The 23,057-nt window shown below is 47.4% G+C and overlaps 1 protein-coding gene across 3 annotated transcripts; it reads left to right on the forward strand.

Moving 5' to 3' along the window:
* The first annotated feature begins 1,526 nt into the window (after positions 1-1,526).
* On the forward strand, positions 1,527-22,178 carry LOC144099377 (galactosylgalactosylxylosylprotein 3-beta-glucuronosyltransferase S-like). Of its 3 annotated transcripts, none has more exons than XM_077632620.1 (6): positions 1,527-2,358; positions 9,094-9,183; positions 11,912-12,135; positions 14,781-14,984; positions 16,797-17,090; positions 19,742-19,923. In XM_077632620.1, the coding sequence occupies exons 2-6, from the start codon at positions 9,096-9,098 to the stop codon at positions 19,853-19,855; spliced, it is 924 nt and encodes a 307-aa protein (XP_077488746.1). In that variant the 5' UTR covers positions 1,527-2,358; positions 9,094-9,095; the 3' UTR covers positions 19,856-19,923. The 3 variants fall into 3 exon arrangements, with proteins under 3 accessions (XP_077488746.1, XP_077488747.1, XP_077488745.1); XM_077632619.1 differs by lacking the exon at positions 19,742-19,923 and adding an exon at positions 22,018-22,178 and having other exon boundaries at positions 1,531-2,358; XM_077632621.1 differs by lacking the exons at positions 9,094-9,183; positions 19,742-19,923 and adding an exon at positions 22,018-22,178 and having other exon boundaries at positions 1,530-2,358.
* The last annotated feature ends 879 nt before the right edge of the window (positions 22,179-23,057 follow it).

Raw genomic sequence — 23,057 nt, forward strand, 5'->3', positions numbered from 1 at the left:
CGAGTCCGTGGCAACTTCAGGTGTCGGGTTACCTCGTCCAATGGCCGATGCGCTGTTTCCAGCCAGAAGCATTTCAACACACAGCCGTTCAGAACGGCATATAGTCGTGGTCTAGGGGCTTGGGCATCCACCTCGGCTGCGGAAGGTGGTTGGTTCGAAACCCACCGCCGGCTACCCACCGGTAAAAATGGGTACAAGCGTCCCCCGGCTAGGCGCCCGGCTTCCTCAGGGGTGTGTGCTTGGAAGAGGCTCCGCAAACCCCGCTGCACCCTACAGTGGGCAAAACCAGTTTCGAACACTCAGCCTGCAAAGGTGGTTCATGATTCAGATGAGAGATTCAGTTGGTCTTCAGGTTTCGCCAATTCGGTGAAGTTTAAATGAGGTCTTTCTACGGGATTTCAGAAGATGAGAATGAGTCCCAGTATTCGAAGAGAGTTCGGCATGCTGCGCCATCAGAAAAAAAAAAAGCCCAACTTGTGGCCTTTTTTTTCCTGTTGGCGCAGGGCCAAACACTCTTCGAAGACTGAGACTCATCTGCTGAACTCGCGCAGAGCGAACTCATTTAATCCTCATCGAATTCTCGACACTCCGTTGAACCTGTCAACTGAATCACGAACCACCTTTGCAGGCTGATGGTGATGGGAAGTGGTTTTTGCCTCGGAGGGCGCAGTGAGGTCTGTGGAGCTTTTTCCAAGCGAACACCCCTGAGGAAGCCGGGCGCCGGGCCGGGGACGCTTGTGCCCATGTTTACTGGTGGGTTGCCGGCGGTGGGTTTCGAACCAACGAGTGCTATTTTTTTCATTTTCAATTGTTTGTTGTTAAATTATTTATCTATAAGGGGAATAGTGCCCGCCTGGCTGTGCATTTAAGCTCAACAGAGCGTACTGGCGCATCTCATATTTTGCAAAAAATATAAAAAGATAAAAGATTGTGTAAAGATAAAAACATGCCATATATGTGGTGGTGTAGATATGCTAGACCTGATATTTTTGCGGGAAGTTGATCGATGATTCAATATATCTGTACTTCCTAAGCCCGCGGTGCAAACAGTTTGAGGGGTTGCGCCACATGACCTAATAAAGATGTCCAAGATGTAAGTGGCATAAATCCTAGCAAGATGCATGATAACCTCCCCTCAAGAATTCCTTTATCCTGTCTAGTACTAGGGATTGTGCAGAAGAGCTCGTAATGAGAGGGAACAGGTTGAGTAGGGCTTGCAGCTTGTTTTCATTCGCAAGTTATTCACACTGAAGACTGAAAGAATAATGACAACGCCCCACAAGTCTTCGGAGGTTGCGCGGACCATGGCCTGTAATAAGAGGGTTGTGTAGTTTTGAATGAACACCCTGAGATTATGTATTTGTGCACGCCACCACCAGCGCGGAAGAGCGAGCGGAGGCTGATTAATGCTGTGCACTCGCACAATAATGGAGCGGAAGTCAGGATATCGCAACAACGGGAAATGTACTGGAAGGACGCCGCCTCGCGGCAATTACGGGTGACACTGATACCCGCCGCTGCGTGCCACTGGTGCTTGCGCGGAAATAGAAAATAGCGTGCAGACAGAGGGTGTTTGTTAAAGCCTTCAGCCCACGCTACCCCTGGTGCTTGCAGATTCTGTTCACGCCAAGGAACCGAGATGCGAACCGACATGATTCTTCCCCGAAAGGAACGGCTGAAAGTTCGAGCGAGCTCTGTAAGTCTTTGCTTTTCGCTGGTCTGCACCCAACTCAGAGTCGCCGAGCACAGTAGATGTGCGCGTCCTGAATGCCCTTGACTGCGGTGCAGACGACGTATTATGGTTGCATTGCCGGCAGGTGGCGAGGTTCCTTCTCGTTGACGGCACCCATCCAGTGATTTTCCGTAGCCCATCGCTGCTTTGCTTGAATGGATATTTCGCCCTGAACTTTTGCCCGAGTGAGCGTCTAACGCTATTGTTTGTTGGAAGGGGAACATTTATTGTTCAGTGAGTACAGTGCCTTCCCAAGTTAGACTGTGAGTATGCAGAGGTATTCACACCGCGCAAGCCTCGTCTGCTGCCCTGCGCAGAGCGAAGTCGATGGTATCGTATGCATCGTAGCCTGCTAATGCAAATAATGACTTCAGTTGACATCGCCGCCGTAGGAGAAGCGGGTACAGTATACGAAAGCGCCGGCCTGAGGTGCTGGATACCCCAAGAAAATTGCAAACTGGCCAGCTGTGAAGCCACCTGTGGAAGGACTTGGCCTTGCTAACGCTGACAGCGCGACAAAGTCGTTTTCACGTGGGGCAGCTCCAGGAGAAACACTGTCAACAGGACTTGTTGGTGGACCGGGACGCATCTTCAAAGCGACCAAAGCGGCGGTTAGAATTTTTAAGGTAAGTTAACGAAAGGTTTGAAGCTGTCTGTTATTAATGTAAATAGCAGGAGTTTGTGTCTTCTGGCCGATGTTGTTAGACGAGCTGTGAAAAAAAGGACATCCATCGCGGAAATGGCCCATGTCGTACTCGTCATTTCAGAGGAATTGAGTCACGAGCAGAGGTCGGCGAATGGCTACATAACGGTTTCCCTCGGCTGTTGCTAAAATAAATCTAGCGCAGCTTACGTATGACAGCAACGAAGTAAAACCTATGACTTGATTGTCCTACAGTGAATGCGCTTAGTCCTGAATCGCGGATGTGCAGGTCAAAGCAGGTGTTTAGTGTGCCTATCGCGGTTGTTTTGCACACTCCTAATGAAAACCAAAATCACCCTTTCACGCAAGCGCGCACATACGCAAACACGCACCAGTGAACACGAGCACATGCGCACGTACACAAACGCGCACATCCGTGAACACACATTCACGGGCACAACCCTCCCCTCTACGCTTCGTGTCTGATGCGGCGCTAATCATGACCGTAGTGCTATGATACAGGCAAAACATGCTCTGCCCTTCGACATGCCAAGCCGAAGACAATCGCCATGCAGCTGGTTTTTGTCTTCCGTTCAGCAGTTGGTCCATTTTCTCTGTGGTTCGTGTGACCATCTTCATTCAGGCTGATTCACGTTGCTGTACAAAACGATGTCGAGGAAACGTGTTCGTTTGCATTCTCTCGCCAGAATAGCTCACTAACAGACAACCTTCAAGGTCCTTCCCAAGAAATCACACTTTCTTCAATCATATGTCCCGAAATCCTTCTCGCAATATTATCCACGACCTGAATTCGCTGGGAAGTATTTCCAATGCAGCTCTAAAATCTGAATGCTGGAAATTCAGCGTTACGGAGCGTTGGGCGCTGTGTTCTTTCTCGTCCCGTGTTTCTGCGCTGTTTTTCCTTCTTAAGTTGGAAATTCCACTTTCAACTAAATTTTCTTATTTTTCCAGTCGCCGGTAGCAATCTAATTAATTGTAGGGCAACAAATGAATCGGCGACTTCATACGCGGTAGAAATCTCTCTTTTAACTGCATGCATCAGTGAGGCCGCTGCTAATGCCTACAGAAGGTATAGCCTTGGAAGCGATAGAGTCTTCACGGGCGCAGCTCGTGGCAACACAAGAACGGGATAATCAAAACGCGCAAACAAAATTAGAGAAAAATTCTACTGGGAAACCGTATTCCTTTCTGTGTGGGCGGTACGACAACATTGACAGCTGTTGATGTCTTCACCGGAAGTTCCGTCACTTCTTCCCTCCAGTCAACGGTAATGCCTCTGGTGACGTCAGTTTTCGCCAGCCAATGACAATGCACTGGTCTGGTTACGTCACTTGTATCGAGCCAATGCACAAATTTCATGACCTACGACGCATTTTGGCCCCAAAAGGCTTCTAAGCTATCACATTAATAATAATAGCGCAGGAGAAAATACAGCCGTGGTCCACTTCCGCAGCGGACTTCGCGACATCGAAGTGAAAGTCAAGTGCGGTTTTAGTGTCTCCTTCAACTAGGATCTCGTTTCTCGGTTCCCGCTTCGAATGTGGTCTTCACGTTGTACTGCACGCAGACAGCACTAGACACCAGTTCTATATCGGGGATGTGACGGCGTCGCAAAAGGCATGGCCTATTTTCTTGCCTAGATCATGCGTTAAACGTATGAAAAATAGAATTTGCGCGGCGTTAAGACGACGAAGACATTCACACCATGTCTCCCATTGTCGTTCTAGTCTGTTGGGAAGTCTTTCTTTGTAGCTTTGTTTCGCATTCCACATTGAGATAGTCTTTCGACCATCGTGGCGGCGTTCTTAAACTGCCGATTTCAGTATGCTTTTTTATTTGTACTCCGAACGCCACTAGTTGCAATATTTCAGATGTGTCAAAGCCAAACATGTCAGCTGGAGGGCGCAAGATTACTCCCGAGGCTATCTTTGACGCCGGAGTAGGGGACTGTAAGTTGGGCTTAAAGTTATCGCTAACAGCAATGAATGTCATGAGCGCTGCTGCCTTATTTGTTTTCCAGTTCTATAGAGGTGCGCCCCTGCCCAATTTCTGACGTTAGCGGCTCTGTTGCCAATCGTTAGTTCCACCTCCGGTGTCTCAGCGTATCTCACCACGTGGTCAAAGTAAAACTAAAGCTTCTTCTTCCCGGTAAGTGGCGTTCACTGCGGGGAACTCTGAAATGATGGTGACGCATACCGCTTGAGAGTAATGCGCTTCCTCTTGGCCGGCGGGTACGCGTGTTGACTGATGATGACGATGATCTTAGATTTCAGTGCTCCAAGGGCAGCGTTGCCCAAACAGCGCTATCGCACAAGGTATTTTCGTTACACAAGGTGGGGTCAAACATCCATTTCCAAGCATTTCCCTTCGGAGAAGCCGAGCATAAGGCAAGGGGAATGTTTTACCCTTTGTATTACCGGTGGGTTCCCGGCGGTACAGGAAATCGAACAATGCACCTTCCGCATGCAACGCGGATGTCAAGCCCTTGGGCAATCGCTGTCGTACGTGTGCTGATCGTCCAAGTCGCTTGTTAAAGCAAGCTTTGCCCAAACGTCGACAATTCCTGTCATAGGCATCAGTATATGTCTCGGTATACCATGGAGGGGGAAATTTCAATAAATTTTTAATTGATACTGGTGGTTACGGCAACCATCGTAACTTAACTTACGGAATAAAGCAAGTGGTTATGGATTTAAGTTCAATCCAGAGTGCAAGAAAATGTTTACAGGTAGCCTGCTGGGCGTCCTGAAAGAGGCAGCGAAGATTGTGCGCGATTCGTCGTTTATCTTTTGTTTTTGGCGAGGGCTTTGTGCGGTAAAATGTAGACGCAGCCTGCAGCTTCGGGCACAGGCACGTGTGCCCTGAAATTGCTGTTTGCATATTGACTTATCACAACAGCACATAATAGTGACCCTTTTTCCAAGAGAAATCGTCGGGTCAACTTCGCAAGGCGAACATACTCTTCTGGACAATTGGATGCCAGTTAAACTGCGTCTCACTTCAAAGAAAACGCAATCATAATTATATCCATTTTGTCCTTTTTGCTCAGTCGTTTTGAAATCTCTAAAGAATGCGTGCTTTCCAAGGTATCCTTTTCTTATCGTCGCTTAGATGACTCCCGTGCATACTTAAAGCACTAGAAGTCGTTGAGACAAACTTCCTGTGTCATAGTTGTCACACTGCAAGCACGCCTTCATTACTGTTATATTTAACGTGCCGCTGATGTTGCTTGCTTTTTGCGAAGGGTCTTGCAGTGACCAACTGATCAGCCTTTCAAGCTGTTAACGTTTTTGCCTGTGTCTGGTTTTGCCCGCGGCAATTTACCAGCTGTAATCTGCATGTGTACGAAGGCATGAACTCTGTTTCTGAGTTTTTTTTTCGTCGGCGTTGCCTGCAAGCCGAGAGGCCCACATGTCTGTTTCGAAAAGGAAACGGTACAAGAAAGATTAAAGGTAGTTAAGTGCAATTCCTGGGTCTTTTATGGATTAAATTATTTTCTTATGAGTGTCTTATCGGTCATAACATTTGCTCTGCCGAACACGGGTGGGCGAAGGCTGACAATGTCAGTTTTTCTTCTTCAAGAAGGTTGGAACGAAGTTTGCAGAGACGCACTTCGTGACAAATTGCACTGACTGCAAGCTCTCATGAGACCATGCATAAGGCTGCACTTGACCGTAGCTCTTTGCGAGAGAGCAGCGCTGAATATTTTGGAATAACGCCTGATGCTTGAACTGTTGGGTGCTCTGATGGTTGAGACCTTCTCATTTGCATTCATCTCAACGCCGCACAGGAAACCTAACTGTCTTCCGCTGACAGGTTCCACAGCACAATAGTTTTTTTTTTATTGCAGTAGTCTTCGGTGATATTATCGGGCAGCGCTGAAAGTATGGGCCACTACCATTAGAGACTTATTTGTCCTCTCAGTGCGCTATTAAGCTATCATATTTCTAGAAATGTAATCTACAGAAAGGCACAGAAAAAAAAAAACAGGCTGCTCAAATTTTTCCTGACGGGATAACAAGAAACGCTTCTTATTGTGAGTATTGGCATTGTTTAATAACTTCGGTGTGACCTCATTCGGTTCAATACCTTATCGGTAATTTATTCTACGCTCTTCTTCGCATGAAGCGTTTCTTTCAAAAAGTCTAAGAATGCTACACACGTGTCTTAGCCTGGGTTTTCTTTTCTCAGTAACAAATTATCAGTTATCAGAGCAAATAATTCTCAACAGCCATCGTGCGCAGTGCAATGTATCCCTGTTGCTTCACACATTCGACTTCAAAGCTTCTTACATCCGTCGTTGCTTCATCCTAAATACGCCGAAGTGAGTGTGCATTGTCAGCTGATATAATGATTCTCACTCGAGGCCAAGGAAGGATATGGTTATTCAAGGCAAGTTATTTTCCACATACCACTCTATTAGAAGGTGAGCGGTGATCAGGTCGTTCTCATCAGAAGGAAGAAAATCGCGGATACCGTGTTCTTTTCCGGTATGGTAGTTCTTGCTTACATTTGGCACCTTTAGGTGTATCTCCTTTAGTGTGTGCTGATGCTTCGTACTGAGGAAAGCCAGCCGTTAATAGCTCCATTAAGCACGTTGTTTTCTAGCTTGAGAATTTCACTCTTGCTCTGAAGAGTTCCGGGGCTTTAAAAGCAACTGTCGTGTTCGAATTCCGCCGGTGGCGTGTCGCACTGCCGCGAATATTCCTAACGCTCTATAGATTTTTGCGCAGATGATTGCTTTACAGCTTTCAGGTGCTTCCAGGTTTTGTTCAAAGTGGTCATCATGATCTATATGTTTAATGTTGTGTATAGACTTCACAGCAATGCCTTCTTCATGAAAGTAACACTGAATGTCTCAAGCAGCCCATTCAGGACTGTAGGCGGAGAGAAAAGGGCGACGAAGTACTTGTTAAGTTTCGTGGCTCCGGCTCGGCCCCATAGTCCGCTGTCGCTTTAGTCGATTCATTCGTCCGCTCTGAAAGCAGGTTAAATAGAATACAAAGAAAGAAGTCATTGAAGTTCAGTAGTGAGATGACGATGTTTCTACATACGCTGTCGTTGGTCGGAGCACCCCTCATTGTAGCGTACAGTTGGATGTAAAAAGTTGGATGCCATGTCTTGAAAGCAAGCGTTCTAGGAGCCTCAGGTATGAAACCGTCATGAAGCTGGGTTCTTCGGCGCTTCTGTGCATTTGTTGTTGCAGAACGTTAAGTTTCGGACCCACACTTTATCGAAGTGGTCAGAGTTCAATACCCGTCGAAAACACTAAGGGTTTAGAGCTTTCAACATCAATTATATTGCCGTTAAACCTCTGCTGAAGAAAACAAGAGGGCGAGTCAAAGTACGCTTGCAAGGAGGGGAGCTTTGACTTCTATGATTTGCTCTTCGCTTATTTGAAAACAGCCTCCAGCACAATGACGCTGAGGTTCAAAATCACTGACTTCACTCACGTTACATTAAGGAGTTACCGACCTCACATCAGTATGACAGTGTGACCTTACCTCAACCACACGTCACGCTGTCATGTTGAGGTCAATTCGATGTGATGTCAACCTCGCGAGGCGAGAGCCCCAGAAGGTGGCCATTCTTTTATCGCCAGTTACTTCAAAACAACATTTATTGGCATAAGTGCCCAAATTATTAATCTAATAAACATACCTTAGATAAGTTTTCGGATACCTCGCACACTCGATAAGATGGAGATATATGCTTCACATAAAGTGTACGATCGGTACTTTCTGAATTCTTTGGTACTTTGCGCGAACGATAAGTAACACTGACCGAAACAATAATCTTTTTCTCAGACGTTATTATTTATGGCAACACTGCGGTCAGTACACTCCTGCCGGCATCAGCTTGAAAAAATATGTAGAATTGCATTGCCTATAACTGTGTTAAACAAGAAGCACTAAAAACGCAGCTATATTGCTTGAAAAATCATTTTATGACCAGCCTAAAGGTCGTCACTTAGTGCCTAGCCTTTTACAAGGACAGATTGACAGAGGATTTGCATCGACGTAGACTTTGCCTGCGTCGTGGCACGTAGAAACCGACGACTACGGCTCTCATCTCATACACAATTGAGAACAAGAATCTATGTAAGGTAATCGTGGGCGCACGTGAAGCTATGCCCTTTGTTACCATGTCTTCCAGGCGGAACTGGGTGACCGCTCGTGAAACGTTGCACATGATAATTTCCATAAATCTGCATGTTGTTCGTGTGCCTGTTACACGCACAATGTGGGACATAAGGAATATATAAGGACAATGCATTCGGAGAAGTAAAAATTCCTACATACTCTGTACGACGTCATGCACATCATACGGAGATCATATAGAAATATACAGAGAAGATAGAAAACGTGTTGAAATTATGTTTAAAGCATACGGATTTCGGCATATTTTTAATTTCGTATGGAGTCCGTAACCCCACTATTGCGTGCACGCCGTTCATTGGAACGTTTCAGTAGGGATGCGAGTATTCTGGTATTAAGTTTCTTTTGGTTGAAGAAACATGAAGCCGTATACCTCCCGCTGTCGCTTCTTGTCCCACTTGGAGAACTACCATTTCTTGCTTCTGTTCTCCGTGGACATGCACGAAGAACTCTGTGACCAGTCATGTTATGATTGCCCCAAGTGGCGAGCAACGCTCTCACACATGTCACAGTTTTCGCTTCGCCATCTTCCTTCGCAGACATGCCATGGTGGCGCTTCCGGTGTACTCTGCGGGTGGCTGTCTGCGCATGCTTGGCAGCTGCTCTTCTCGTCTCAGTGCTGCTTTGCAGTAAGTGAATGTGTGTGTCCAGTGGTTCCATTGAAATGGTTTGTGTGACGCGGGTAAAGCATAGCGCAGTTGGAGCAAAAGAGTTGGCGAGGTTTCTATGATTCACCGTGAAATGAATCAAGAAACACATGGCAGAGCGAAAGCCGGGATAAAAGGCACACAAAATTAAAAGTGGCTTTGCTACAGCTTGCCTTCTTTTCTTCAGGTCTTCTGTGCAAAAACATCATTTAGCCACAACTAGCCCACCTTTGCACCATTTTGAGTTAGAAAAGTTTTTCCTGGCGCTTGCCATGTAAGCAGGAGCTAGGCCAAGAAACGTTTTGAACAACAAAAATAGTTGAGGGATTCGATGCTACGCAACACTCTCCCAAGCGACGCCATTTGCTCTGGTCCTCATTTGCCTTCGGAGCTTAATTTTTCCGAACTGTCGGGTAGCCTGAGCGTTCACGTGCTGGCTAATCAGAATTTATCACCAGCTCTATTGTCCCGTTCTGCGCCACTGGCTGTCATGAGCGACGCAATAAACAAGATTTCAGGATTCAACAGTTTAGCATCACTTTAAAGATTCCCCGTACCTTTGGGCCGGCTATACCTCAAGAGCCTATACCTGGTTTTTGATGATGATGATAATGATGAATTTTTATGGCGCAAGGGCATCTGAGGCCAAAGAGCGCCATGGCACAGGGTATTTTTCGATTTCTCAAGGTGGCGTCAAAGACCCATTTTCCCAAGCATTTCACCCTAAATAAGCCGAGCACCAGACCAGGGGAAAGCTTGTACCCATTGTATCACCGGTGGGTACCCGGCGGCACTGGGGATCGAACCCCGCACCTCCCGCATGCGAGGCGGATGCTCAACCACTGGGGCCACCGCTGTGGTCCTATACCTGGTTTTTAAATCGCCGGGATTGTAGTGGAGGGTTTCAGGCAAACCATTTTTTTTTCTGGTGGAGCGATTCGCAAAACCACATAGCAGTCACTTTTTCATTTTGATCAATAACCATGGTCAAAATTAGTAGTGCCGTAAAATTTCCAGAAATTCTGTTAGTGGATAAAACTGAGCAGGAGACTACATTCTTCAGAAATGTTGAGAAAATATTCGAAACAACATAATGCGCATAATTAACTGACAGGTACCCCCGTAGCTTTCAAGGACTGCTGTTTGCTGCTATGTGGTATTGGCGGAGGATACATTTGTCTGCACTCATAGAAGTGGTGAGGCAAAGAATGCAACTACTTAGCAACACTGTATTGTGCGAGAAGTGCCTACCACATATGAGGTCATCTGCTTAGCCAGTACAAGGCATCATCGCAAGGACCACGTGTTGTTGCAGCCTCTCCAGGCGCGATATCAATGAGCCTGCGAGAACCGGGAGTGTACCGTCGAAAGTTGACAGCATCAACGATAAGAACGAAGCTGACAAACAAACCTACCAGCTTAGATAGATAGATAAAGAGGAGGAGGGAAAGGCAGGGATGTTAACCAGAAAGGGATTCCGGTTGGCTACCCTGCACTAGGGAAAAGGAATTAGGGGCCTAAAAGGAGGAAGAGAGAAGTGGAAAAAGGCATAACACACACGCACACACACACGCTTACTTCTTTGAAAAGATCTGTTGGTCTAAATGCACCATAGATCCAGACCAGGTTTGATGGCGTGCTGTCTCAAATACAACGGAGCAATGGGGCGGCTTCGTTGTTTAGGGACAATGCCATCTGGAAGTTTTCAAGCTAGAAGGCTTGAATTTGTGTCGTTGTCAACGCACTGGCAAGGCAGGTGACTATTAGAGGTTCAATACAGCATGATGATGAGGCACGAAGAAAAAAGGCAGCTTTGCGCTTTGGGTATATTTTCTTATTGACTAATTGCTGCTGGACAAACGTGCACGTGGCGAGAGTGATGAATTTTCATGTGGCCGTGTAGGGGCAAATGTTATACACTGCCATGAAACTTTGTGTTCACAGAGATGCTATCTACACAGATTTCAAAACTTGCTGGAGAGATTGGCAATGAGACGGAGTTTACCATACGCTTGAAGACAATGCGTGCAACATGAAAGCTACACAGCGGAGATCGTGCGCCAACTATACGCCACGTCTGAAAGCTGGGTTGTTGCCCCAGGGTGCCAAACTTGCTTTCTTCTCAAATTCTAGTTATTATTAGTAATACTGCTTCAAGAAGTTAAGGCGTCGTAATGTGTGAGCAAGTGCAATAAGAAACATCCGCGTAAATTATGTTTCTTTGAAATGCAAAGAAGTGTCCTCTGATATCGATTCTAAGCTCTGAATTACATTGTAACTGAACCATAATACCAAATTAAAAACACTTGTTTGGCGTTTTTTGACACAGCCGTCTATTACACGTTAAATGCTGACTGAAATAATTGTGGGTTATATTTGTTTCGGGCAGCAAACGGTGCCCGGTTCATTTTCGAACTTTCCATGCCTTGCGAAAATGACAAAAAAACTTTTTCTTCTCCCGAGCCTTCCCATCGCTACTGGGATTCCGGTGGGACGCAGTGCTTAATCCCCACCCAGTACTTTTTGAAAGGAAGGTCGTTGCTCTTGCACTACCGCCACATTAATTGTCTCAGAGCGCGATGGACGTTGCAGGGGCAGTATCCACAGCGCACGAAGGTGATACAGCTGTTAGTGCCAATCTCACATTGACCGCGATAAGGCGGATACCGGAAACTTTTGCTATTTCATTGAGAAGTCCTGTAATTTGCAGGATTTCGTGCACCTTTCCCGCCAGCGTGGAGTCTGGCAGGTTTTCTTGACGACAATGGTGGCGGACCAATGAGGAGAGGGGGCCCGACTCTGTACGTGGTAACGCCCACCTATCGCCGGGCCACTCAGGCCCCCGACCTGGTGCGGTTGTCGCAGGCGCTCCTGTTGGCCCAGGCGCGCATCTTCTGGGTCATCGTCGAGGACGCCGACCAGCCGTCAGCACTGGTGCGAGTCCGCTCAGCGGAGATACCACAGACATGGATGAGCCCCAGTGGCCCTGGTACCGCAGGAAGCGAACCCTGTCCTGTCGGGCGAATAAGGGGAAAAGTGGCATTCAGATGTTAGATTATTTTATACGCAGCATAAGGGGTCCCTCGCTTCGCCTCTCCTGTCCTTGTCTGGAGTATGTGGTCTTAATAGGCTATTCTGTATTGGAGTGGGCTCTCTCATGGGGTGGGCTGAAGGGGTATCGCAATGGAACTGTCGTTGTATCGACACCTTCTTCGATGTGACGCAACGTGTTCAAACGAACAAATATTTCACGTCCAGGTTGCACAAGAATGAATAACTAGTTCCCAGGCTTCACGTCCTCATGAGGAAACGAGGAAAGAGGAAGCAGCACTATCATTGGTCAAATGTTTTCAGGGGAATCCCCCAAGGTGTACAATCGTAATAAGGGAGCAATTACTCAATGACATCAACCCGAGCGCAGCCATATGGCTAGAAAGGAAAGCTATACAGCTTCCAATGAAACTTCGTTAGAAAGAAAAGTTTTTGCCTTTGTAAGCGCATTAAAGAGCTATCATTACCACTTATTAGCCACTGTTTAGAGGTATTGTTGACAGCTGATTCCAGGCCTCGGCAATTGTAACGCCTATGTATACTTTGAAAAACGCCTTGTCAATGCCCTAGGCAACACGCTGAGAAAAATAGGGGACTAATGTGGGGAGTATAAAATGTCAGTGAAGCTGACATAAGGAGGTATGCACGGTTCTGACAAAAAAGACCAATATGAAATTCTTCTCTGATGAAATTATCTCCTCAGGGCTAACTAGAGTCTCCGAGTGAAGTATTAGGAATTGTCGTTGCATCTCAGATTTTGCTAATCTGTAATATAGACGTCATCTAAACTTTCGTCATTCGTATTAAAATGAAACATGGGATCCGCTACACTTAAACTTATACTTCTTGGCAACACGTCGACGATTGTCGTACTTTTAAAATGTATATAGCATAACCTCCTTGATGGCGTGTGCAAAGCAATAGATAAATATTTTGTCAGACAGCCGATGACAAATGCCTGGTTTATTTTTAATAAATACTATACCTTGGGTCCTGCAGCAATATTATGAAATACGCCGAGAGCCAGCAATGATTGCATAGTAGGAAGCCTCAGGTTTCTCTTCCGTCATCTCAATAACACGCTTAAGACCGACGGTAACAGATGGGTGTCATTTCCAGGTTTCCGCATTACAAGAATAAATTACAAGACATATAACTGAATGCACATTTATGAAACACGTCACTGTGTGTTTTTTAACAATAGCAAACTTGAATAGCCATTATCTATTGGATAAATACGGAAATCAAACGACTTGCCAGATGATGGGAACTCACGTGGCTTGGCAGATTTTGTGACATATTGTGTAATTTTATATTTTTCAACCACCGAAAAATCAAATTTTGGTTCTTTTATCATTGCCCTGATTTGTGCAATTGATTTTCTTAATTATCTGCGTAAACTTTTTTTTTCACTTCATAGGTGCCTCTCTGCTACTGATTTTGCCTTTTAGAATCCTAGAGACATTTCTTGTGTATTAATGTGAAAGATAGGGCTACGCTGCAGTCTTGAATAAAAAGCTCTCAGTGGGCTTAAAATTATTTACATTTCAAATTTTTTGGGTCGCTCATGTGACGTGACAAAATTTTCAGAGGAATCTGTATGCAAAAAAAAAAAAAACTTGTCATGCTTAACGTCGCGAAGTAAACCATATACTATGGGGTACGCCGCTGTGAAGGGCTTCGCGTTAATTCAGACCACCTGGTGTTCTTAACGCGCGCTGACATCGCACAGCACGCAGGAGTTTTTGCTCTTCGTCTCAAAGAAATACGGCTGCCACGCCTGGAATCGAACCCGCGACTTTGGGATCAGCGGCAGAACGACGAAGCCACTGTGTCACAGCGGCGAGTGAACGCTGTATGCGTGAAGAGAATGAGTCATTAGGTCACAAAAAAAAAGGAGTGAAGTGACAATACTATGTAATGACACCTGTTCTTGCGAACGATTTTCACGAAATCGCTCTGGTTAGCGGGGAGTGGTGCGGTCGGGTGCTCTCGATCAAGTGAGTAAACAAACAAAAACAAAGAAACAAACAAACAAACAAAAATAGTTGAATAAATAAATGAATAAATAAAAAAATAAATTGAACTGCCTCTGTGTTTAGCATTCCCATCCTGTATTCGCATCATTGGGTTCCCTTGCACAGTCATACGCAGCAATGCTGGACAAAAGCATTTTTAAACAGGAACCAGTTTATGAACGTTATTTTTTTCAGATATTGTAAGATTTCACTAAAACCATAAATATATCCTCAGATCTCCCCTCAGTAGCCTTGTATTTTTGCGCTAATAACGTTCTTGCTGTCGTCAAAAGCGTTCCCCATTGGTTTTCTATGCCAGCCTTAACTGCTCGATGCGAGTTATAGAAACGCTCTAAAAGGAAGATTTTGCTGCACATCGGAAGAATGATCCATTACCTTCAATACATCCATAAAAATACCTTACAATATTCTAATATTGAAATTTTCTACTAAAAAAGAAACAGGAACGCGCGCACGAACTGCAGGCGAATATGCGAACGTAACTTGCAGGTTCGTGGCATAATGCGCCGCACTGGCTTGCCCGGCGTCCAACTCGTGGCGAGAACTCCAGCCGAGTATCGGTTACACCACAAAGGCCGGGGTGTCACCCAGCGGATGAAGGCGCTTGCCTGGCTGCGTGCCAACGCCACGCTCCCCGGGGTTGTGTACTTCGCCGACGACGATAATGCCTATGACCACAGCATATTCTCCCAGGTGAGCTTACAGCTGAACATCCGCCACATTCTGTTGCCTCGCTTGTAGCGTGTGTCTCGGGCTCTTAACGGTAAGGACAGCGGCCCGGAAAAGCACGCCTGCGACTACCTGATGGCTCCGGTTCTTTCGCTGAATGGAGAGATGACGTGTGCTGAAGTTTTCCGCGCACTGCGGCCCGATTCCAAGGGAGTTGCGGGTTTTCGTTTATGGCTTTCGTTGTGAACAAAAACGGCATGCTACATATTTCAATGTTTTCTTTTCAACAATCGTGTTGCCTGCCCGTCGGTTGGTGTCTTTCGAAATCCATCAAATACACCAGTTCATTGATTTCTGACCGGGGTGATGTGTACGCATACCATTCGCGGCAATGTTATGCTAAGCTCTTGCATGAAAGATGTCCTTATCCATATTTAGTCCACGCGACCTACCTTGCGGGTACCGATTACCTCTCAGTGACATGTTGTTTATAAGGCTGCAGTGTGGCAGAATAACGTAATCTCTTCGATTATTTTCCAGCACGGTATGTGTACAATATGCAAGATGTAAAACTTTCTGGATCATATTTCGAGCGTGAAAGATAAATAGGCAGAGGAAAAGGATAGATGATTCAGGACGCGGTGTCCGTGACCTTCCAGAAAAGGATAGCGTTAAGAGAAGACAATTTTTAACGCATGATGTAGGCCTAATTGGTCTTCCATGACCTTTAATGAACCGGCGCAGAAAGATAACGGACAAGTAGCAGAAGCACGATGTTTTCAAGACCAAAATCGTTTTTGCCTAGCTTCCTACTAGACTGGAATCTGTATAAATGTGTTGTTCCCGTTTCCTCCGAAATAATAGTTGTTACTTCAGCGCTTCCCTCCACGTTTTTCTTCTTCTGCTTGTTCGTTGTCTTTTTGCGCTGGTTCAACAACGATAAATATTTAAAGGCTTTAAAATTTTGAACTTTCATGCACCGTCGCCAAATTTCCTTTCATGACCGCCTTTCATCCCCCGGCGTCCGTGGCATCCACTCTTTTTACAGCAAGAGCTCTACTCCTCGGAGTAAAACTTCCGATTTCGAAGTGGATGAGACAATGACCTAATGACCTTCAGTGCCTCTCACAAGGTCAAACCGAATTTAACTGCGTGATGAGATGGCCCAAGCTATGGTAGTATGACCACGTGATCATAAGGCTATGTCCGTTGGGTACCTGACCTTTGACCTTGACATTGACCCTTGACATTTGATTTCAGACAGTGGAGACCATGGTTAACAGTGCTTTTGCTCGTATAACTATGTTCAAGCCACGTTGAATAATAATAATAATGATTGGTTTTTGGGGAAAGTAAATGGCGCAGTATCTGTCTCATGTATCGTTGGACACCTGAACCGCGCCGTAAGAGAAGGAATAGAGGGAGTGAAAGAAGAAAGGAAGTGATAGGTGCCGTAGTGGAGGGCTCCGGAATAATTTCGACCACCTGGGGATCTTTAACGTGCACTGACATCGCACAGCACACTGGCGCCTTAGCGTTTTTCCCCCATAAAAACGCAGCCGCCGCGGTCGGGTTCGAACCCGGGAACTCCGGATCAGTAGTCGAGCGCCCTAACCACCGAGCCACCGCGGCGGGTGCCACGTTGAACCCCAGCCACTTTTTGGGCGCGTTTCTTCCCCTGGAAACGTGAAAACATGTAGCCGGTCCCTGACTAGAGACCTGCCACCTACGCTTAGTAAGGCTTTATGTTTAGTTGTGAGAATTAGGAACAGTCCACGCGCCCGAATCCAACTGTCCGAGCGCTCTAACACGTGCAGGAAACGCTTTCTGCTGCAGATGGCGCGGGTTCAAGCCGTGGGTGTGTTTCCGGTGGGATTGATAAGCGCCTTTGGTATCAGCTCCCCCGTGGTGTCGCCTGAAGGTCGTGTGGTTGCATTCCACGACGCTTACCTCCCGACCCGTCGCCGCTTTCCCGTGGACATGGCCGGGTTCGCCGTCAACATTCAGCTCGTGCTGGCAGCTGATGATCTCCGGATGCCCCACAAGCAGGGCATGCTGGAGAGCGACTTTCTCACCAGCCTCGGCGTGGATCGCGATGAACTTGAGCCGCTCGCCAGCAACTGCACTGAGGTACGATTCCCTTGCGCCCCATGCTGATCGTTATTCCATGGTTTATGCAATTGCCTTCACGGAGCGACATCTTAAATGCTCATCTTTAAACACTGCTGGCGATGCTTACGGCTGCATCAGAAGCGCGTCTGACACGGGCCGTGCTTTACGACTTTCCACTGCCTTCGCGCAACGAGAGCTGTGAACTTTGTTTCTCGGAAAGACACAATAAGGCATTGCAAATAATGTGGGCACTAATGTCAAGTGTATTCAAACTTGTAACAGCTGACATGCTGCAGTTGACGCGGTGCAGATGTCTATTCTGGGCTGGGCTCAGCCAGGTTACTATGTTGCGTATTGTACGAGAAATTGGCTCGTGATGACACCTTATCTTTGACAGCAGGACGTACACATACTGCCTGTGTACAGTGTACAGAGGTGCGTGCTTTCTTCAAAACATGCAGACACATTTAAATCCAGCAGCGACTGATTAAGAAAAACTCTCGGCACGATTACGATGCACGGTAATGCTTTATCACAATGCACTTGCCCTGGGTGATTTCTGCGTTTGATTGCAGTTCTGCTGTTATTTATGTTTTTTTGTGCAAGTTTAAGTATTCAGCTGAGGAGTAGTTACTAAGTAGCATGAACATAAACGTAGGCTGACAGCTACAGACGAAATCTATACAGATTTCTCAGAAGATTAGCAGTTGACGAAAAATTCTTCCCGGTCCGGAACCAAGCCCGAGACCACAGCGTGTCCAATACAGTAGCTTTACCAACTGAGTTAATCAGAATTGCAAGCAGATATGTAATTCACTTACAGACTACCCCTAATATGATTTCAATTAAGCTAAAGTAATAAATCGGCTGTTAAAGCTGGATACTGCCAACATCGGCGCTGCACTTCTGGTTGGTCGGTACCAACTTTATTTAAGCCACTTCTGTGCATCAGGTGAGGGTGGATGAAGGGGGAGGGGGTTGAGCAGAACGGCGAAGGACCATCGGGCCGCTCTAGATGACCAGGTACTGTTGGGCCGCGGCAGGCTTCAAAGTCCAGCCCACGGTGCGAAGCTGCAGCTCCGGCTGTGAGCTGCGTAGAGCAGTCTCCCACCGCTGTTGTGATTCTATCGCTTGAAAGAGAGGTCTCGGTTTGTTAGAACAAGTTTGGTAAGTGCGCTTAAAATCCACTCTTATACAGCCGGATCTTAACGGCGTCAGCGCTACGCTTCTGCGGAGGCGACACGTTTAAGGTCGCGTTTACCTATAAATTGTAATAGTCCTGTGAGGTCAAAACAGGCGCGCTCTAACTGCGCATTACCAAGTGTCTTAACCGTGCCTCTTCCAACTCTTCCTTAGTCCCTGCATGAGACGGTCCAGGCGTCCACAATGTGTATGGCTACTGCCCGGCCTTCCCTTATAACCTTTATGACTCCCGCACAGACGCTCACAGAGCGTCCGAGAGGAATGTTGAAGCTTTTTACTATCGCGGACCCCACAGGACGACGACGATGGTTGCACGATGAGTGTGGTACGGACTGCGTGTACGCTCTTATGACACGATCGGAGCGAGAAAGCAGCGCGTAGTCAGGAGGTAAGGGGTTAGCGCGAGTAAAAGCCGACGACGACAAAGGTTATGCTACGCACGTGAAACCTGATGTAGAGCGCTCGAGTAGTGTGCTCCACGCAGTCAAACTTAAATTTAGAACGCAGTCCATGGTTTCCGAGCAAACTGGTCATAGAGGCACACAGGACCGCTCAAATCCACCGCCTCTCCCGTACCAAACACGGCCGGCTCATACTTGACCGTTTCGACGTCAACCCCGTAGGCGACGTCCACCCCATGGGCCCCCATTCCGATAGGGGTCCGTAGACGTCTTGTCATCAAACCAATCCCTCAAAACAAGCTACCTGGCCGCCATGATGCGCGCCGCCAGCTCAAAGCCCAACCACTGGATGACACATACCTTGCCGACGAGCATGCAATATCCGTGGACGCGGCTCAGCAAAATGCAACCACATACGTGGCTTTTGCAACCACGTCACGATCCACTCTCGTCACCACCGCCACAGTACCAGCCTGCTTCCCCACCGCGGCGGAAAAAACTGCCATCCCGTTGGCCATCGCTGACTCACGTACGCGCACAGCCGTAAACGACTCCGAAGGAGTTATACAAAATTATCCTCCTCCCACCCGCTGCGCGCATCATCCGTGGCTGCACTCCCGACCATAAGATCAACCCACTCTGGGTACCCGGCCACGCGGGATATCTGGATACGAAGAGGTCGACCAACTAGCACGAGGCCTAACCAACCGGGCGGCCGGCCCCACTGACCCAAACAATCTTGCCGAGGCTCCCAAGGTCTTTGCCGAAATTACCAACCTCTACAGACAGGCGAGACGCCAATTCGCGCCTCCCCACACCGACTTAAATCGAACGCAAGCCGCCATGCTCCGCAGGGTTGTCGTACGGGCTAGTTGGTAATTCATATTTGAAAAAAAAAAAAACAGCGCATCCTAAGACAAGGACTGAGAACGATAGGACGACAGAGCACTGTGTCGTTCTATCTTTCTCAGTCCTTGTGTTACGGTGTGCTGTTTTTTCCAAATATGCTCCGCAGGCTGCAGGCACAATCGATCTTTAGCCATTCTAGGCTATTACTCATCGCAGACGGGGAATACTGCCAGCTCCCTCCAAAGATACATGGAACCAACTCCTCAGAAGGCCGAACAAGACCATCTAACTGGCACTCGCTTCGTGGGCTCAGGAAGTTGCCCCACCTGAGGGCCACATCAAGCTCACCTGCCCTAAATCTCGACATTCTATGGCAATAAAGTTGTTTTCTCTCTCTTTATGGTCGTGATCACCTTGCTTGAAAGTGTACGGGGCTTTACTTGAGCGTAAGCTTTGCCTAGAAACTGTAAAAACTGCAACAACTGTCGGTTTTTACGCAGATGAGTGTGCCGCTCGAGCGATCTACACAAGCGTGACGTGGACAGTACAGGGGAGGGGCGGAGGAGGAAGGGGGGTAGTCATGTGAGCAAACGGGCCATTAAAAGGAAGAGCTGCACTCACTGCCGATATATCGACGGCCAGGAACAATGCATGTGCGCATTTAACGGTTGGCGACTACCGCGCACATCGGCTGGCAATCGGCTGGCTGCGGTCCGACTTGTCGGGCTGTGAGGTTTAACTTGTTACGAGCTACAGGTGAGAATAACATCGCATAATGCTGCCGCAAATCGCTTTATTCATGGGACGCTCAGACAATAACTTAGGTCAGTCACTTGTGGAGCAGTTCTATAGGGCCTGGCAGTCTTCAGGGTGTTCCGGTAGCGAGCTCTTTCCGTACTGCCTGCAGCGCTCTTTTCATTTTCGCAAGTGCCCTCTGCTCAGCTGATTCACCAAGAACACGCGTCATGAGTTTCACTGTTTGATGAAACAATTTGACCTTCGTTTCCGCGCCAACTTCTCTGCCTCGGTCGTCCTCGCTCGCTCTCGCCTCATTCTGCCGGCCACCTGGAGACCATACAAGAGATACTCGAGGCCAGAGTACGAAAAGGAGGCTTATATAACCGTCTGAACAGTGACGTCATCAGCGCATCGCATGCCAGCTATCGTTCCGATGCAGGGAGCTGCTTCGTAATACAACTGCGGGCGTCCACGGACGGCAGCGCCAAAGCCCGACGAAGCGACGAAACTTGATGCGAGCACGAAGCGCGAAACAGCGACTGTTTCGCCATCTGCAGTGTTATTTTACCTGTATTTGGTGTAGCGCGTAACTGGAAACAGAGGGCCATAGTCAAGCGTATACGGGAGTTTCAGTGACCCATGGGGAACCAGCGCTGCCAAGGTGGCACTGCAATTGTTCCATTCGGTGACTCAAAACTGCTTTTGTCAGCCGCTTGGGCCGCTGCAAACGCGAGAACACATTCTGCGCTATTAGATACCCGCGTTTGGCTGACAGCATACATTGCCTAGCTGCTCTCGGCGTAGGCCAGATAGCTGACGCACGACACGTGCGCCTTCGTCAGAGCGCGGAGGCTCACGCCAATAAGCGCCTAAGTGTGTCTCGTCTCCTACTTGGTCTGTGTGCGCTGTTGCGTTGTTTAACCACCACTAAGCGCCTTAAGGTGGCGCGGAAAAGTACTAATAGTACTACCCAAAACTGCTTTGCTCTTCTCGCTAGGCAGTGAGCTATGGCGCTGCAATCGGCACCGCAAGCTTCAGCGCAAGCTCCCCATAGGTCTCTAAATTCTGTGGGTGTATCCTCGAAACGCATACAGTTGGAAACTTCTTACATGCTGTTTTATGTGCCAATTTTTTATATTGCCGCGAATCTCTGCAGTGTTTGTTCATACTCCAAAGCTGCCGGTACGCCTCTTTATCGCTTTGTTTGCGACGAGAGACGCGACCAGATTTATCTCGATTGATCGCATCCAGGCAGAGCTGATTGTACGTTGTTCCAGAGTGTTCTAGTAACTTTGCGCGCTTTATCTCGAAAGTTCGCAATCAGCTTTAAATTGAGCACGGCCGACAGCGGCGGGCATTCTGTTCCACGACCGCCGAGCACGCTTGTTGCTACGCCGCCGCCGAATGATTCAGTGCACTGCGGGCGCATGTCAGCCCAAATAAAGAGCTCTGTTTAGACACTATTTTCGAAGGCTTTCTGCTTTCCGGACCGCAGTCACCACTTCGCGATGATATCCCATATTGTTTTTCGTATCATCGGGGCGACATTTTTCGCGAGTGACCTTCGGACTTCCCTGAGCGGTATAGGGACGTTAAGTGCATGCCTTCATGATACAGACAGTGCTTGGAGCCGCGATCAGGCACTGAAAACTGATTATTACTGTCAGTTGATATTTCAGGCTCGCTGTGGTGAATGACTGCGAAGTCGTCACTAGCACCTCTCTAATAGCCACAATGTCCACTTTCTTTCACAGGTTCTCGTCTGGCACACGAAGACTGTCAATGGGATTTTTCCTTCTATGAAATCAATTCGAGACAAGAAGGAATTGGTGAACACCAACATACCGAAGTTGTACAAGAGCGCCTTAGGCGTGTAAACAAATAAGGCAAGAACCCATAAGCATGAGCAGGACAACTGATGCTTATCTCGAGTGATCTCTTTCAAATCGCCGACGTGTTCAGGTAAAAACATTCCTTCCAGAGGAAACATTGAATGGGGCCCAACACCAATTTTGCTACTTAAATACGCCCAGTAAGCAGTAGTGCGCGATGCATTGGGGCTCAGTCGCTGTGGCGACGCTGAACTAGTAATACAACAAGTAATATTACTACTACTTCTCCTGCTAGAACAGCAAACACCACTGGTAATGCTACTACCAGTACTACTTTTTACACAACCATTATTGCTACTAGTACCGCTACGACTACGCCGCTGTTTGCTGCATCTAATACTGCTATAACAGCAACTACTGCTACAAGTACTACTGCTACTACTCTTAATATTTCTACTACTGCTGCATGAACGACCACAAGAAGAAAACAAGTGTTCTCACCAGGTTATCACTACACTGGTCTGATCGAGCCTGCGGTATTGAAATAAAGAATTTTGAATACGCCGACTGTTGTAAACATCACCTCACTTGTGTTGTTGTTGGCCTCATAAAATGGCACATACCCACAAGGGTGACTGGCCATAACCAGGTGTATTGCAAGTTGCATACGGCAAACATGGGATGATCTTAAAAATTTGAGCAACTCAGTTTCCGTGACTGAGGTGGTTGAGGTCGGTATGGGGGCCAAATACGCTTAAATTTGAGAGAAGTATAGTTAGTAAAAGAACAAAATTGATGATGGCCTAGCTCTGTTAGGCGAGGATATACGTAGCGAAAGCGCGGCGACATCTGGTTCGGAAGAGTTAATATATCAAGCCCGTGCATTCACTCGGTGCTCCTTTATTCGCGATTATACTTTGAGCCGTCGTGGCGGAGTGGTAGTGGCTCCGCCTGAAACGCCG

The sequence above is a fragment of the Amblyomma americanum genome, chromosome 7 (assembly GCF_052857255.1).
Source record: "Amblyomma americanum isolate KBUSLIRL-KWMA chromosome 7, ASM5285725v1, whole genome shotgun sequence".
Taxonomy (NCBI): Eukaryota; Metazoa; Arthropoda; class Arachnida; order Ixodida; family Ixodidae; genus Amblyomma; species Amblyomma americanum.

Bases quoted from the DNA above. Each gene is read 5' to 3' on its own strand.
- LOC144099377 (XM_077632619.1), top strand. From the start codon at position 9,096: ATGCCATGGTGGCGCTTCCGGTGTACTCTGCGGGTGGCTGTCTGCGCA. The intron at 14,985-16,796 runs GTGAGCTTACAG...TTTCTGCTGCAG, and splicing joins ACCACAGCATATTCTCCCAG to ATGGCGCGGGTTCAAGCCGT. The intron at 17,091-22,017 runs GTACGATTCCCT...TTTCTTTCACAG, and splicing joins TCGCCAGCAACTGCACTGAG to GTTCTCGTCTGGCACACGAA.